General features: G+C 37.9%; 1 protein-coding gene across 5 annotated transcripts in view; it reads left to right on the forward strand.

Annotated features, from left to right (window-relative positions):
• The window catches only part of LOC140158836 (uncharacterized), a 116,372-nt gene that overhangs the window by 81,585 nt on the left and 20,528 nt on the right, over positions 1-14,259 (forward strand). For 3 of the 5 annotated variants that reach the window (XM_072182076.1, XM_072182077.1, XM_072182078.1), the window contains exons 10-12: positions 11,854-11,976; positions 12,981-13,100; positions 14,075-14,188. In XM_072182076.1, the coding sequence (XP_072038177.1) occupies positions 11,854-11,976; positions 12,981-13,100; positions 14,075-14,188 (357 nt within the window). Of the gene's footprint in view, positions 1-6,972; positions 7,050-7,792; positions 7,907-9,758; positions 9,977-11,197; positions 11,349-11,853; positions 11,977-12,980; positions 13,101-14,074; positions 14,189-14,259 lie in introns of all 5 variants that reach the window. The other 2 variants (XM_072182080.1, XM_072182079.1) reach the window with 2 other exon arrangements.

The raw sequence follows: 14,259 nt of genomic DNA on the forward strand, positions 1-14,259 counted from the left end.
CTTACGAAGGTTGCTGGTTCGAATCCGGTCAGATGTACTGTTCTTTTTAATCAACGTTTATGTGCGAGTACCGCTGTGGGGAAAAGATTAAAAACTTCTTCAAGCTAAATATTACACCAACCAGTAAATCAAGAAATTCACTCTTTATACAGTAAGCCAAACAATTAAGGTACCAGTTATGTTTACCCCCTGTATATCCTAAACAAAGACAGATATGTCATAGTTGGAACCAGCAGCCACTAGCTGCATCTTTTACCTCGAATTTAAGACCTCATTCGTTGAAATTGTTCAAGAAATAAAGACACGGCGATCCAAAACCCCAAGGAAGGTGCCAATTTAAAAGTTGCAGTTTCCGCAGTTTCCTCCATTGCATGCGCTATTGATTTGTACACAAAGCGTTCGCGAACACGGGGACTAGCGCTGTGCTTCCATTGATTAGCACGTTAAAACTAGCGCCATGCTTTCATTGATTAGAACACAAAAGTGCAACTTTTGATTTCGTCTCTTCAATAGGTTTTAGATCACCGTTTCTTTAATTCTCAACCTATTTCAACAAATAAGGTCTTAAATCAGATCTAAAGAGTTCAGGTATTAGCAACTTGTTTTAATATTGACATATTTGTCTTTATGTAGGATATACAGGGGTGAACACAACTGGTACCTTAATTTTTTGGCTTACTGTATATGTACCTTAGTATGCGGTAGCCTATGCCTATTATCTACATAAACTATGGGATGAATCATGCAAAATTATCAAGATTTAAAAATTTAATTAACATTTAATGTTAAATGTTAAACAAGCAGGACTATATCAACAAAGCCCATCAGCTGTTGGATGATCAGACAACCTATGTTAAATTGAAAAAGGATCCTACCACCCAATATAAAAAGAACTTGGTTAGTATCTTACAAAACCTGGAGAAAGAAAAGGCTATCACTAACATTGAAAAACGTAAACTGTATCCAACATCGGAAGATACGCCGAAGTTTTATGGACTTCCAAAAATCCATAAAGTGAACGTTCCACTCCGTCCAATTGTGTCGTGCATTGGTTCAATATCATATAATGTAGCCAGACTTGTCGCGGACATTATTGGTCCTTTAGCTGGTAAGACGCAACACCATCTTAAGAACTCACAGGAATTAGTGGATAAGCTTAGTGGAATTAGGTTAGATGACAATGAAGTGTTAGTCTCGTACGATGTCTCGGCATTGTTTACCAGTACCCCGGTGGATGAATCCATAACCATCATTCATAACCGGTTGAAGAATGATACTTCTCTCGCGGAACGCTCAACACTCAACCCTGACCAGATCATCGAACTGTTAACTTTTTGTTTGAAAACAACCTACTTCCAGTTCAACGAGTGTTTTTACCAACAGCAAGAGGGGGCGGCGATGGGCTCCCCGGTTTCGCCTATCGTGGCAAACCTATTCATGGAGGACTTTGAGCAACGGGCCATTAACACCGCTCCTCATAAGCCGAAGATCTGGTATCGTTATGTTGATGATACCCTCACGGTAATACATCAAGACCACGTTAATGAGTTCACCGAACACATCAACAGTGTGAACAAAGCCATAAAGTTCACCATCGAAAGAGAGGAGAACTGTTCCTTAGCTATGCTGGACACCAAGATCCGTAGACATCCGGATGGCTCATTGTCGTGTGTGGTGTACAGGAAACCGACCCACACGGATCAATATTTAAACTTTAGATCCCACCACCCCCTCCAGCATAAATTGGGTGTCGTGAGAACACTCACGCACAGAGCCAATACCATTATCACGCGGGATGAAGACAAACAACAAGAACTCAATCACATTCAAGAAAGCCTCCAGAAATGTGGGTACGAGCCTTGGGTGTTTAATGTAAGTAACAATAAGCAACAAGACCTTCAGAAAGCGAAGAACAAAAATAGACCACCTGCCAAGGGTAATGTAGTCCTCCCTTACATCCAGGGGGTGTCGGAGACAATGGCTCGCTTGTTCCAAGCTAAAGGCATCAGGACTCATTACAAACCCGTGAACTCCATCCGGCAACATGTGGTAGCGCCAAAGGACAAGACCAAAACAGATCAAAGATCTGGTACAGTCTATCACATAACTTGTGATGACTGCGACGCGGCCTATGTCGGAGAGTCGGAACGTTCACTGAAAGCTAGGTTAGCTGAGCACCGAAGACCTAGTAGTACCTCCCCCTGTGCCCCAACATGTCAAAGCGTCCAAACACACCATCGACTGGAACAATGTCAAAGTTTTGGATCAAGACTCCAACTGGTACAACAGAGGAGTGAGGGAAGCTATTAATATTCACAGACACCCCAGCAACCTGAACAAGGACAAGGGACGACACGACCTGGCACCCGTCTACCGGAACATCCTGTCACATGACGTTGTTGACAACAACTCGTCATGTGACACTCATCAAGATCAATAACATCAGTTTGAAAAAGGCTTAGCGACCGCAAGCCGAAAGCTCACGTAAGTGAACATTTTTGTTGTGAGAACAGTCATAAATTCATCAATAAACATTTAATGTGTTGGATTCAAGTTTGAACTTAGACTATGCCATAGTCGATTTTTGATTAATAAAAATATGTTTTTAATCTTGGTGAACGCATTCAGTTGAACTCGAAATTATACTTATATCTATGACATCAAAATACTAATAAATGGTTATGAAAAAGTTTATTAATAATATTAGTTACAGTAACCGTAAACTATACGTAGGCTTATATTATTGAATGCAATATATTATAACGTCATAATTATCATGGTACTTATAATGGCAATACTGAACAATTCTGATTTTAGAATCTACCAGTTTATTAATCGCGAAAACCCGAGTTAAAAATCGACTATGTACATTGCCTTTTTAACAGGACTTTGACCGGGGACTTAGTCCCTAACACACACTGTCAATCATACTTGTTTATCAATCCAATTTAAACGCAAGCACATACAAGACGCGCTCATGTACCTACACAAAGCGCCGCATAGTTGTGTACGATGTAGTTATCAATGGTAATGGCACGTGCTCGGAGGATTTAAACCATAACGAGGTCTGAGCGACCAATCAAAAGCCAGATCCATTTAAAGATACATTACATCATGGCCAAATTTAGTAGGCCAGAAATCCGACAATCTCATCCATAGACAACCGTGTTAAACATGTTAACCGCAATCAAAAGTATAAGTAGTCCACTTGGGAAGCCAACAAACAGAGGGAGTAAGGTGACTAAAAAGATTAGATGTGAAAATCTATCAATTGTGCACAAATTAATTAAATCAGACTTTTAAGCTTTTATGCAATAGCCAGAGTATGCACAATGGGCAAGTGGACTACGGAGAAGTCTAGTTTGAACTTAACCTTTATTATTTATTTATTTATTAAATAAGTTCAAATTCAGAAGCACAGTACAAGAAAAGAGCCTACTAATAAATATACATTTTCTGATCGAATCGTGCATTAAAAAAAAGAAATGCTGGTTCAATATTTGTTTGGAATTCCTGGACAATAACAATCAACAACCTGTACAAAGTACAAAATATTTTCAATTCAAATCTCTACTTTTTATATGAAAGATTGCCCTCGGGGTATGTTTATTGTCTAGTATTGTCTGTACTTTGTTGAATTTTTATCTCGTGATTTCCTTGTGGGGTTCATATTATAAGCCTTTATTGAGCTCTCAATATCAGTTGGATACCAAAATATATAACTATACGTAGTCTAGGGTTAAATGAAAGAGGTCTGAAACCAAATGTGGTGTATAAAAAGCCTATTAAAATATAACTTTTTGTTGGCCAAAAATTTTATAAAATGGATGTATTTCTCAGTGAAGATGATAAAAGATAGCAACAAAAAGTCACTCACTTGATGCATAGTAATCAGGCTATGTTCCAAGCTTCGAGTAGTTTTTAGATTATATCATAATGTCTTAGAGGGGGACTTACATTTTTGGAACCGTGGTTATTTGAATTTCATTCCGAAGAAGTGGAAGGGAAACAAACAGATAATTTTGGCAGTTTGGTGCAACAACCTAGAATTATCCAGAATACAATGAACCATAGAACCCAAACACACATGCTTGATCTCATTGACTTTCTTTAAATCCAAGAGCCAATCTTTGAGACTAAAAATGTCATAAAACTTAATAAGATGCACAAGCTTCTCAGAATATTAAAGGCGATCCTCAAAATCAACTTCAAGAAAATCTTTGTAAAACAAAGTATGTGTGTAATGATCATACGTAGCGGTAAACGTAAATAGAAAGCAATACTTCTACGCTACTCAAATTTGGTACACTCACCGGAGCGCTTTCACCGGGTCAACCGGCGTCTTGAGCGGATGTTATTGCTCTGAAGATTGTTGTTGCTAGTGATGTAGTACTAGGACACCCTCGATGACGTCACAGATGTTGATGACGTCAAACTGGAAGATGTTGTGCCGTCCCTTGGTTCCTGAGGGGTCAGGAGGTTGTCCCAGACAGGATTGATGTCTAACCCTTTGTCACGGTTCAGTCTGGGTCTTTTAGATCTAATATGGATTGCTTCCAAGACCCTATGATGGAAGCCCTTGGACTCCCTCTCTAACACTTAAACTTTCTCCCAGTCAATCTGGTACCCTTTGCTCCTGTCGATGTGTTCCTTGATCGCTGACTTGGAACTGGCCGCTTTGGAGTTATGTTCTGTTAGCCTCTTTTCAAGCTTGCGTCCAGACTTACCAATATATAGGGAGTCAAAGTCTTTGCAAGGGATGCTGTACTCGACGCCAGATTGCTTTCCTGCAGTTGTGTCCTTTGGGGAGACAAGAGATCTACGTAGGATATTCTGAGGTTGGAACTGGCGGCTTTGGATTTATGTTCTGTTAGCCTCTTTTCGAGCTTGCGTCCAGACTCACCAAAGTTTAGGGAGTCACAGTCTTTGCAAGGGATGCTGTACACGACGCCAGATTGCTTTTCTTGTTCAGTTTTGTTTTGTTTTTAGACAAGAGATCTGCGAAGGGTATTCTGAGGTTTTAAAGCTGTGCTAACACCTGCAAAGTTGAAAGCCCTGCGCAGTCGTTCCGAAAGTCCTTCCACGTAAGGCAAGGAGACAAAAATGCCCTTCTTGCTGCTATCTTCGTCGCTGTCCTTATTTTGTTCTTTCTGTTTTGGACGAGCCCTGAACAATGACCAGTCTTGATAGCCGTTCTCGTGGAGCACCTCCGTCACATGTCCTATCAAGATTAAAAAATTTAATTAACATTTAATGTGTTAGATTCAAGTTTGAACTTAGACTATGCCATAGTCGATTTTTGATAAATAAAAGTATGTTATTAATCTTGGTGAACGCATTCAGTTGAACTCGAAATTATACTTATATCTATAACATCAAAATACTAATAAATGGTTATGAAAAAGTTTATTAATAATATTAGTTACAGTAACCGTAAACTATACGATTAGTTACAGTAACCGTAAACTATACGTAGGCTTATATTATTGAATGCAATATATTATAACCGCATAATTATCATGATTATAATGGCACTTATAATGGCAATACTGAACAATTCTGATTTTAGAATCTACCAGTTTATTAATCGCGAAAACCCGAGTTAAAAATCGACTATGTACATTGCCTTTTTAACAGGACTTTGACCGGGGACTTAGTCCCTAACACACACTGTCAATCATACTTGTTTATCAATCCAATTTAAACGCAAGCACATACAAGACGCGCTCATGTACCTACACAAAGCGCCGCATAGTTGTGTACGATGTAGTTATCAATGGTAATGGCACGTGCTCGGAGGATTTAAACCATAACGAGGTCTGGGCGACCAATCAAAAGCCAGATCCATTTAAAGATGCATTACATCATGGCCAAATTTAGTAGGCCAGAAATCCGACAATCTCATCCATAGATAACCGTATTAAACATGTTAACTGCAATCAAAAGTCTTTCGAAGATTGTTGTTGCTAGTGATGTAGTACTAGGACACCCTCGATGACGTCACAGATGTTGATGACGTCAAACTGGAAGATGTTGTGCCGTCCCTTGGTTCCTGAGGGGTCAGGAGGTTGTCCCAGACAGGATTGATGTCTAACCCTTTGTCACGGTTCAGTCTGGGTCTTTTAGATCTAATATGGATTGCTTCCAAGACCCTATGATGGAAGCCCTTGACTCCCTCTCTAACACTTAAACTTTCTCCCAGTCAATCTGGTACCCTTTGCTCCTGTCGATGTGTTCCTTGATCGCTGACTTGGAACTGGCCGCTTTGGAGTTATGTTCTGTTAGCCTCTTTTCGAGCTTGCGTCCAGACTTACCAATATATAGGGAGTCAAAGTCTTTGCAAGGGATGCTGTACTCGACGCCAGATTGCTTTCCTGCAGTTGTGTCCTTTGGGGAGACAAAAGATCTACGTAGGATATTCTGAGGTTGGAACTGGCGGCTTTGGATTTATGTTCTGTTAGCCTCTTTTCGAGCTTGCGTCCAGACTCACCAAAGTTTAGGGAGTCACAGTCTTTGCAAGGGATGCTGTACACGACGCCAGATTGCTTTTCTTGTTCAGTTTTGTTTTGTTTTTAGACAAGAGATCTGCGAAGGGTATTCTGAGGTTTTAAAGCTGTGCTAACACCTGCAAAGTTGAAAGCCCTGCGCAGTCGTTCCGAAAGTCCTTCCACGTAAGGCAAGGAGACAAAAATGCCCTTCTTGCTGCTATCTTCGTCGCTGTCCTTATTTTGTTCTTTCTGTTTTGGACGAGCCCTGAACAATGACCAGTCTTGATAGCCGTTCTCGTGGAGCACCTCCTTCACATGTCCTATCTCCTTAGATATGTCGTTTTGAAGGTATATGATGTTAAAAGTTTATAATATTCTTTACCTTAAATCTTTTTAAGGGGATGCAGAATGTGTGGGCGCAAGTGACGATGAAAACAATAGTGTACACAGTAATAAAATTAAGAATTTATTATCAAATCCGCAGCACGATGTTGCAACTGCCAATAATATTTGTCTTCCTGGTGTCTACTACTCAATATCAGATAGTTGAAGGTCAAACAGGTAAATATGTAGTTTGTATGCATTATAAAATATTACGGTATATAAATTTAAAATCAGTTACATTTATTTCCTCTTTGACTCCACACTCAGAACAAAAATTTGTTAAACTTACGTAATAAAATTAAAGTATGTACGGGTATTTGAATGTTGTCAAATTGTGAAAAAAAATCAAAATTGCTATAGAGTGATCTTGTTGTACTCAAATGATTTGATTTTTCCGGTTATTGTATCAAGTTGTAATTAATCAATTTTATTATTGGTTATTTTGGTTAGGCTATTTCTTCTAACTGTAATTACTGAATGCAGTATTGAGTTATTACCATATAAATGCAATTAAGGCAATAAGGTAATAGAACCGGACTAAGATTAATAAAGTAGTCCCCAAGCTCAACAGATAACTGGAAAAATGAGTACAGCATTGACAAAATTCATACAAGTATTAAAATTCTAATTAGTGTACAGATTGAATATAAATTTGTGACCAATACTAGAAAAAAACACCAGATCTTGAATGAGTAGGTCCCATACATTTTCTCTTTAAATTATATTAATTTTCATAATTTAATATAGGCCCTATCAGGAGTAGAGGTGGTGAGTAGCTTATTTCATAAAAATCATTTCAAATTGAACTTAATTAATTAAAAAATTTAAAAAAAAAGCAAAATGTTGCCTATATTTTGCTCATTGCTCATTATATATCCTCTGGTTTTTTAACTGGAATTATTTCTGATACTTCATTGAAGGTTACTGTGATGGCTTCTTCGACTTTCTGTGTTCCAATAATTATCAGTGCATTTATGACGGATTTAGGTGTGACAGAGAACAAGATTGTACGGACAATTCGGACGAACAATCGTGTAAGTAAACTCGACAAAACCTCTTCAATGTTTTTTTTATATAATTTCAGTGAACTACGTACCGTAGTGTTATAATCACTTTTAAGTTTTATATTCCTATGGTCATTACATTAAGGAATTGGATAGCAACGTTTGCACAGTATTTTTGTAGGACATGAGAGCACATCAGACACACCAAATTGCATTCTGAATACGAAGAATGTCCTTCTGATATCAAATAAATTTTATATTTTTTAAATTTGCGATATAATACAATTTTTATGCTAAATTATTAAAAAATTTATATTTTTGATATTTTTGATATATAACAGTCCTCAAACGTGTCTTTTGGGGACAATGTATATCTTCAATACGAAAGGTCAAAATTTTCAAATGATGGAGGGCTTTTCCTTCCAGCTACATACTTTAAGTACATCTTACTTCGAAGACTGTTATATGTCAAAAATACCAATATTTAACAATTTGCCATAAAAGTTGAATTATATTGGGAATTTCAAAAAATCAAAATTATTTGATATCAGAAGGACATTCCTCTTATTCAGAGAGCAGTTTACTTCGAGGACTGATACTGTCAAAAATATAAATTTAACAATTTGCCATAAAAGTTGTATTATATTGCGAATTTCAAAAAAATCAAAATTATTTGATATCGTTCGTCTTATTCAAAATGCAATTTGGTGTGTCTGATATGCTCTCAGGTCCCACAACAAAACTCCAAAGGTGGGTTACAAAACAAAACCTCAACTCAATCTGCTCAACGGTGCCTACGAGTGGCTCCCGGTGGAATCTACTAAAACTACATATTAATTGAAACAAAAACTCCAGTAGTACGGATATTCACCAATCTCATAATTTGCATTATAGCCGTCATTCCTCCAGTTGTCATTAGATTTATAACGTTTACTTCGAGGACTGAAGAATATCATTTTTTAACGTTTTATCATAAAATTTGTATTATTGCGAATATCAAAAAAAATTAAATTGATGTGTCTAATGTGCTCTCTCATGTCCCACAAAAATACTGTGCAAACGTTGCTATCCGAAAATGTATAGATTCATAGTAAAGAAATATTTGTGTACACTATATAATTGCCCTAGAACATGTAGAAGTAAATTGATACGAAGACTCTTGAAAGTCAGGACGAGTTGATGAGTCAAATGACCAGTTATTATAAAGCGATGACATAAACGACAACTTAAAGGGGTACTACACCCCTGCCCAATTTTGTGCCTATTTTTGCATTTTTCTCAAAAATTATAGCCCATTGGTGACAAATAAGATATGTATATTATAGGGGCAAGGACTACAAGTACTGCACTGGAAATTTTATTTCAACACATACAACAGTTGTGGAGTTACAGTCAGAAATGAGGGAAAACCAATATTTGATCAATAAATCAATAACTACTTGCCTTGAGTTGCTGAATTTTCAGTGCAGTAATTGTAGTCTTTCCCCCTATAATATACATATCTTACTTGTCACTAATGCGCTATAACTTTTGAGAAAATGCAAAAATAGGCACAAAATTGACCAGGGGTGTAGTACCCCATTAATAGGTAAAATTGACGAGCCATGTGAGGGGTTATTACTACTTTTTATTAAAAGTTGGATCTTTATTTATTTGTTGCTTCACCATCATAGCCAGGAGTTTGGTATTATATTAATTGTTCAATACTCTAAGGGATGAAATCAAAATTCGACCGCCGGTTCCGTCCGGTTTCTATTGTTCTATACAATGAACAGAATTGCGCGGAACCGATGGTCAACCGCCGGTCGAGTTAACGTTGTATTCCATGTTACTTGTTGCTTATATTGTTTTAATAATACAATATGTCTTTTTTTAACATCAGGTCCGAGTACAACATGTGGTGGCATATTAACCGCGACCTCCGGTGTGATAACAACTCCTGGTTACCCGTTTCTAACGTACCCAAATAATGCCAAATGTACATGGATCATTCAGGGTGCCCAAGGGACGTACATAACCCTTCGTTTCACTGATTTTGCTCTGCAGGAAACAGAATTTAGTTGGGATATATTAGCAGATGTATGCCATGATTGGCTAGAGGTACTATTATGTGACAATGTAACAAATATTGCATGCATAATTTTTTTAACAGTGATAGTTCATACTAATGATTGGTCGTAAATTTGTAATCTTTAAAATCCTCTTTTGAGGATCGCTTCGAACCTTTTTGGAACATTTAAGAACAAGAGTAGATATAAAAAGCGGATGAGCACATCGCCAGGACCATTGAGGCCTATTGACCTTGACCTATTTTGCTGTGTTACCTAGGTAACGAAACATCCATGGTGGTGCAATCCTATCCTTATTTGAATTGATTATCAAAACGAACATTTTGACACTTCTTTAAGCAAAATCGGAGCACTTTGATGTTTTTGACTCCCCATCCCATACAGCCAAAAACGTGACCTTTGACCTTTTCGGTTATAACTCAAGAACGGTACGCCCTAGATACGCCAACTATACATTTTATGAATCCTTGTGACTAGCAAAATACATTAGAATGGTTTTTAACCCAATTTGAGCAACGTCGAAATTTGACCCTGTGTAAAAGTGCACAAATCTCTAGCTCTCTAGAGAGCAAAGAGCGATTTTCGAAAATAGTCTTAAAACACAGGTAGTTTAATCTATAATCCTGTACGAGCCGTTACAGATCATCTGCCAAAGGTGACCGTTTACTCAAAACCTCCCAACGTTTGGGATGGGGTATCATATAGGGAGAAAGTACATGTTATGCCGATTCCAACGGTTCCAAAAAAACCGCAGATCCTAAAGTTTTTCCGACACCAAATTTGTTTAAGACAGTCTAACCATCAAATCGAGTTCGCCAAAGCACAGATTTTCATTTCATGGTTCTGAGAATTTAATTAAAACAGCTTGGATAATTAAAGCTTGCTATTCAGCCAAATGTGATCGTGCCAGTCTGAAGTCCACTCGATCGATAGCGTCACAATATCTTGCAATGGGTGTACAAGTGAGGGGGGAATTTTTTGCATATTTAACACCAAAAGCATTAATATTGCTGAGTGACGGAGGGGGCAATGAATACAAGATCACTTGGCAGAGATATCATGTTTTTGGTCATTACATTCATAAGTTTGTCCCTCACCTACTCCACTTCCGAAATCCTGCCTATGTCACTGATATATTGTGGCTAATATTTCGCATTCTGTGACGTCACCCACTGAGCCTCTACAATTGAATTTGATAATATCATTGGAATCTGTCTTTTAATACAGAAGCACCTTTTGTATTTTCATATAGGTACTAGAGTCTAAGACAAGCGATAGCAGGGGATTTTGCGGCGACACCTTGGATCAAGATACTGCGCGATTTAAAGGAAATTATTTATGGTTACAATTCAGATCTGATGAATCTGTTGTGGGATCAGGATTCCGAGCAGAGTACGAAATAAGTAAGTTTGTTTTATGTGTTATTTTGTTTTGTTTTTGTCGCTAAAATCAACAGGTAAACCATTTTGTATCTCTTGTAATGCTGGTTTCATACTTTCCTGCCGCTTGTTGCTTTGCCGCTCTGATGACGATTTGCTTCACTCGCACCAGAAACACTAGCGGTGACCAGCGACGAGCCGATATATCGATCACTCCACCGCTAATTGCCCAAAGCGGCAGATCGCCAGGAGTTGAACCCAAGTCAAGTCGGGAACGAAGCCGCTTTGACGTATGGGAACAGAAAACTACAAGCGGCATGATGAAACGTCACGCCGTTCAGCGGCAGAAAGTATGAAACCAGCATAAGACAGTGAAGGACTGGGACCGAGACTAATCTTAAAGTAACCTTAAAGTTAGCCTAACAGTTTTCCCTCAGCCCATTCTTTAAGTAACCAATGAACACCATGTAAAGAAAATACCAGATATTATACAAAGAATGCAAATTAATTTTGGTTGGTTTGGTTACAGTACCATGCAGCGATTACACATCAGTTAGTTGTAACAACGGCGGCTGCGTATCATTCCTCGACGAATGTGATGGTGAAGATGATTGTGGTGACAATTCAGATGAACAAAATTGTCTAACCAGAGGTAAAATATGTAAATTTCTTTACTACTCCTGGTAAAATTATTTGGGTGTCGGGAACAAGGACACAAAGAGAGATTGAAAACCATGGCCGGATGTGGCCGCTACCTGGCTTGATATGCATTGATATTTTTTGTACACGGTCTTGATGGTATAAGACAGCCCAAGTTAAATCCTATTGTCAGTTCTCTCAGTCTACTGCAACTGCCCCAACTTGGGACGGGTGGTGGTGGGTTGAGCTTAAATTACAAATTTCGTGATCCTAGCATCCTTTTTTATGACATTTTTCAGTAGATATCCATGAAAAATGCTTATTCCCAACATTTCAGTTGATTCCGATTTTACGTTTGCGAGTTATGCATGACTGCACCATATAGGCCACTGTGTTGTAATTTCGTTCTGATGTACGAGAGCGAAATACAAATTTGACGATATTTTTGCAAAACGAAGTTTCCAAAATCTCAACTTTTTAAAGAAAAGTGAGGGGTTGAGGTTGTGGATCACGAAATACATGTCCGGGATACATGTGCGTTACTATACAGTACTATACTGTTCGTTTGTGTTCTATACTTCTATTCCAAAAGGCAGCACTCCCTATACTTTAATTCCCGAGAAAATCCAGAATATTCAACAATACCTTATTTCAGCCTCTTATTTCCCTTAACTAAACGACTCATTTTCAGCCAGTGACTGTAGACTATTGATTTTATGCTAATGCTGTTGCGTAATTATCACAAAGGTACAGTGTTTATGTGAATATAGAGACATGCCATGAAAATAATCCATTATCAGATTATGGGTTACACTCTCATTACATACTGACCGCCCTCGTACATGCAGAAAAAAGAATGATGAAAGTTTACAGGGCAATTATAAGATGTGGGTGGTGTGGGTGAACCCCAGAAATGGCCAAATGAATTCTGATCATCACTTGGCTCGTTGGATTCGTCTATACGTCAACTATGGGTTCCTACTAAATATCTTGGTTCATTTTTCAATAACTTGTCAGTGTGCTCTTCGGATGAATTCAGATGTTCTGCACCCATAAGCCGTCGATGTATTAGAGATTTTGAGCAATGTGATGGATGGCCAGACTGCGCAGACGCAGCGGATGAATTGAATTGCCCAGGTAAGACACCACTTCTCCCTACGCCATACATAAATTCACACATTCCTATATTCCTAATATGAAATTTAAAAAAATGGAAATTCAGTTCGGCAGAGGTGGGTATAAAACCCATGCCGCAACTTGCCGGTATCATGGCAACAGTATACTAGTCCAGCGCGCTAATCCGTTCAACTTATTGGTAGCCATTTTGAATTTTAAACATATATATTTAAGCAACTCCAGCATATCGGGTATAGAATTAACAATATCATGACAAGCAAAGATAGAAAACGTACCATATTTTGGAATTGTATCTGCCTAAAAACATTAGTGTATATTATAGCGTTAGATTGTTGTTACATGGCGTGTTCTACATGCTATGCTTATTTATATTGCGCAACACACGTGTTTGTATTACCGGAAGTTGCATTACGACCTGCATCCGAACTCCATTTTGACCCCGGGCATTTTGAAGCTGAAAGAGTATGTGTTTTTAATAAGGGATTGGATTATTCCAGTTTACGCCAAAAATCCGCATATAACCCCTAAATTTATTTACGAAATTAAAAGATCAGATTACCATGACAGCGAAACGGTAATCTTTTGTGAGGTTCTATGTACATTTTACATAAAATTTTACCGTCTTTTTCAGTCTTCATTTTCACAAAATTAAATAAAAGACGAATACAACGTTTAAATAAATACTCTACCTTCATGACCTTCTATACTAAATCAATTGATCTTTAAATTTCTTTGGGGTGCGATGAGGGTTTTTTTGTGTGTTTTTTTGCAAAGTAGACAAACATTTGTTTCGGCTGGCTACAAAACCTGAATAATGGGAAGAAATGTGATGTCAAACTGTAAACGTGTAATTTCAGACAGTGTTTTCGGGCCAGATTTGGCAGATTATAATGGCTAACATTTGAACATTTTTGACGAATTAAACATCTGATTTATCGATTCTCTTACTCTGTTCAACTCTCCCGGTCCCACAGATGCGCCATGTGATGAGTTCGTTTGTTCCAATGGAGTGTGTGTACCGGAGACATATCTATGTGATGGAGACGATGATTGTGGAGACAATACGGATGAGCAATCTTGTCCCCCGGGTAAGCTTATATAAGCTTATATAAATTTAATTAATTGTAATAAAACGCGCACAACAACATTGTCTTTAATT

The sequence above is a fragment of the Amphiura filiformis genome, chromosome 8 (assembly GCF_039555335.1).
Source record: "Amphiura filiformis chromosome 8, Afil_fr2py, whole genome shotgun sequence".
Classification (NCBI taxonomy): Eukaryota; Metazoa; Echinodermata; class Ophiuroidea; order Amphilepidida; family Amphiuridae; genus Amphiura; species Amphiura filiformis.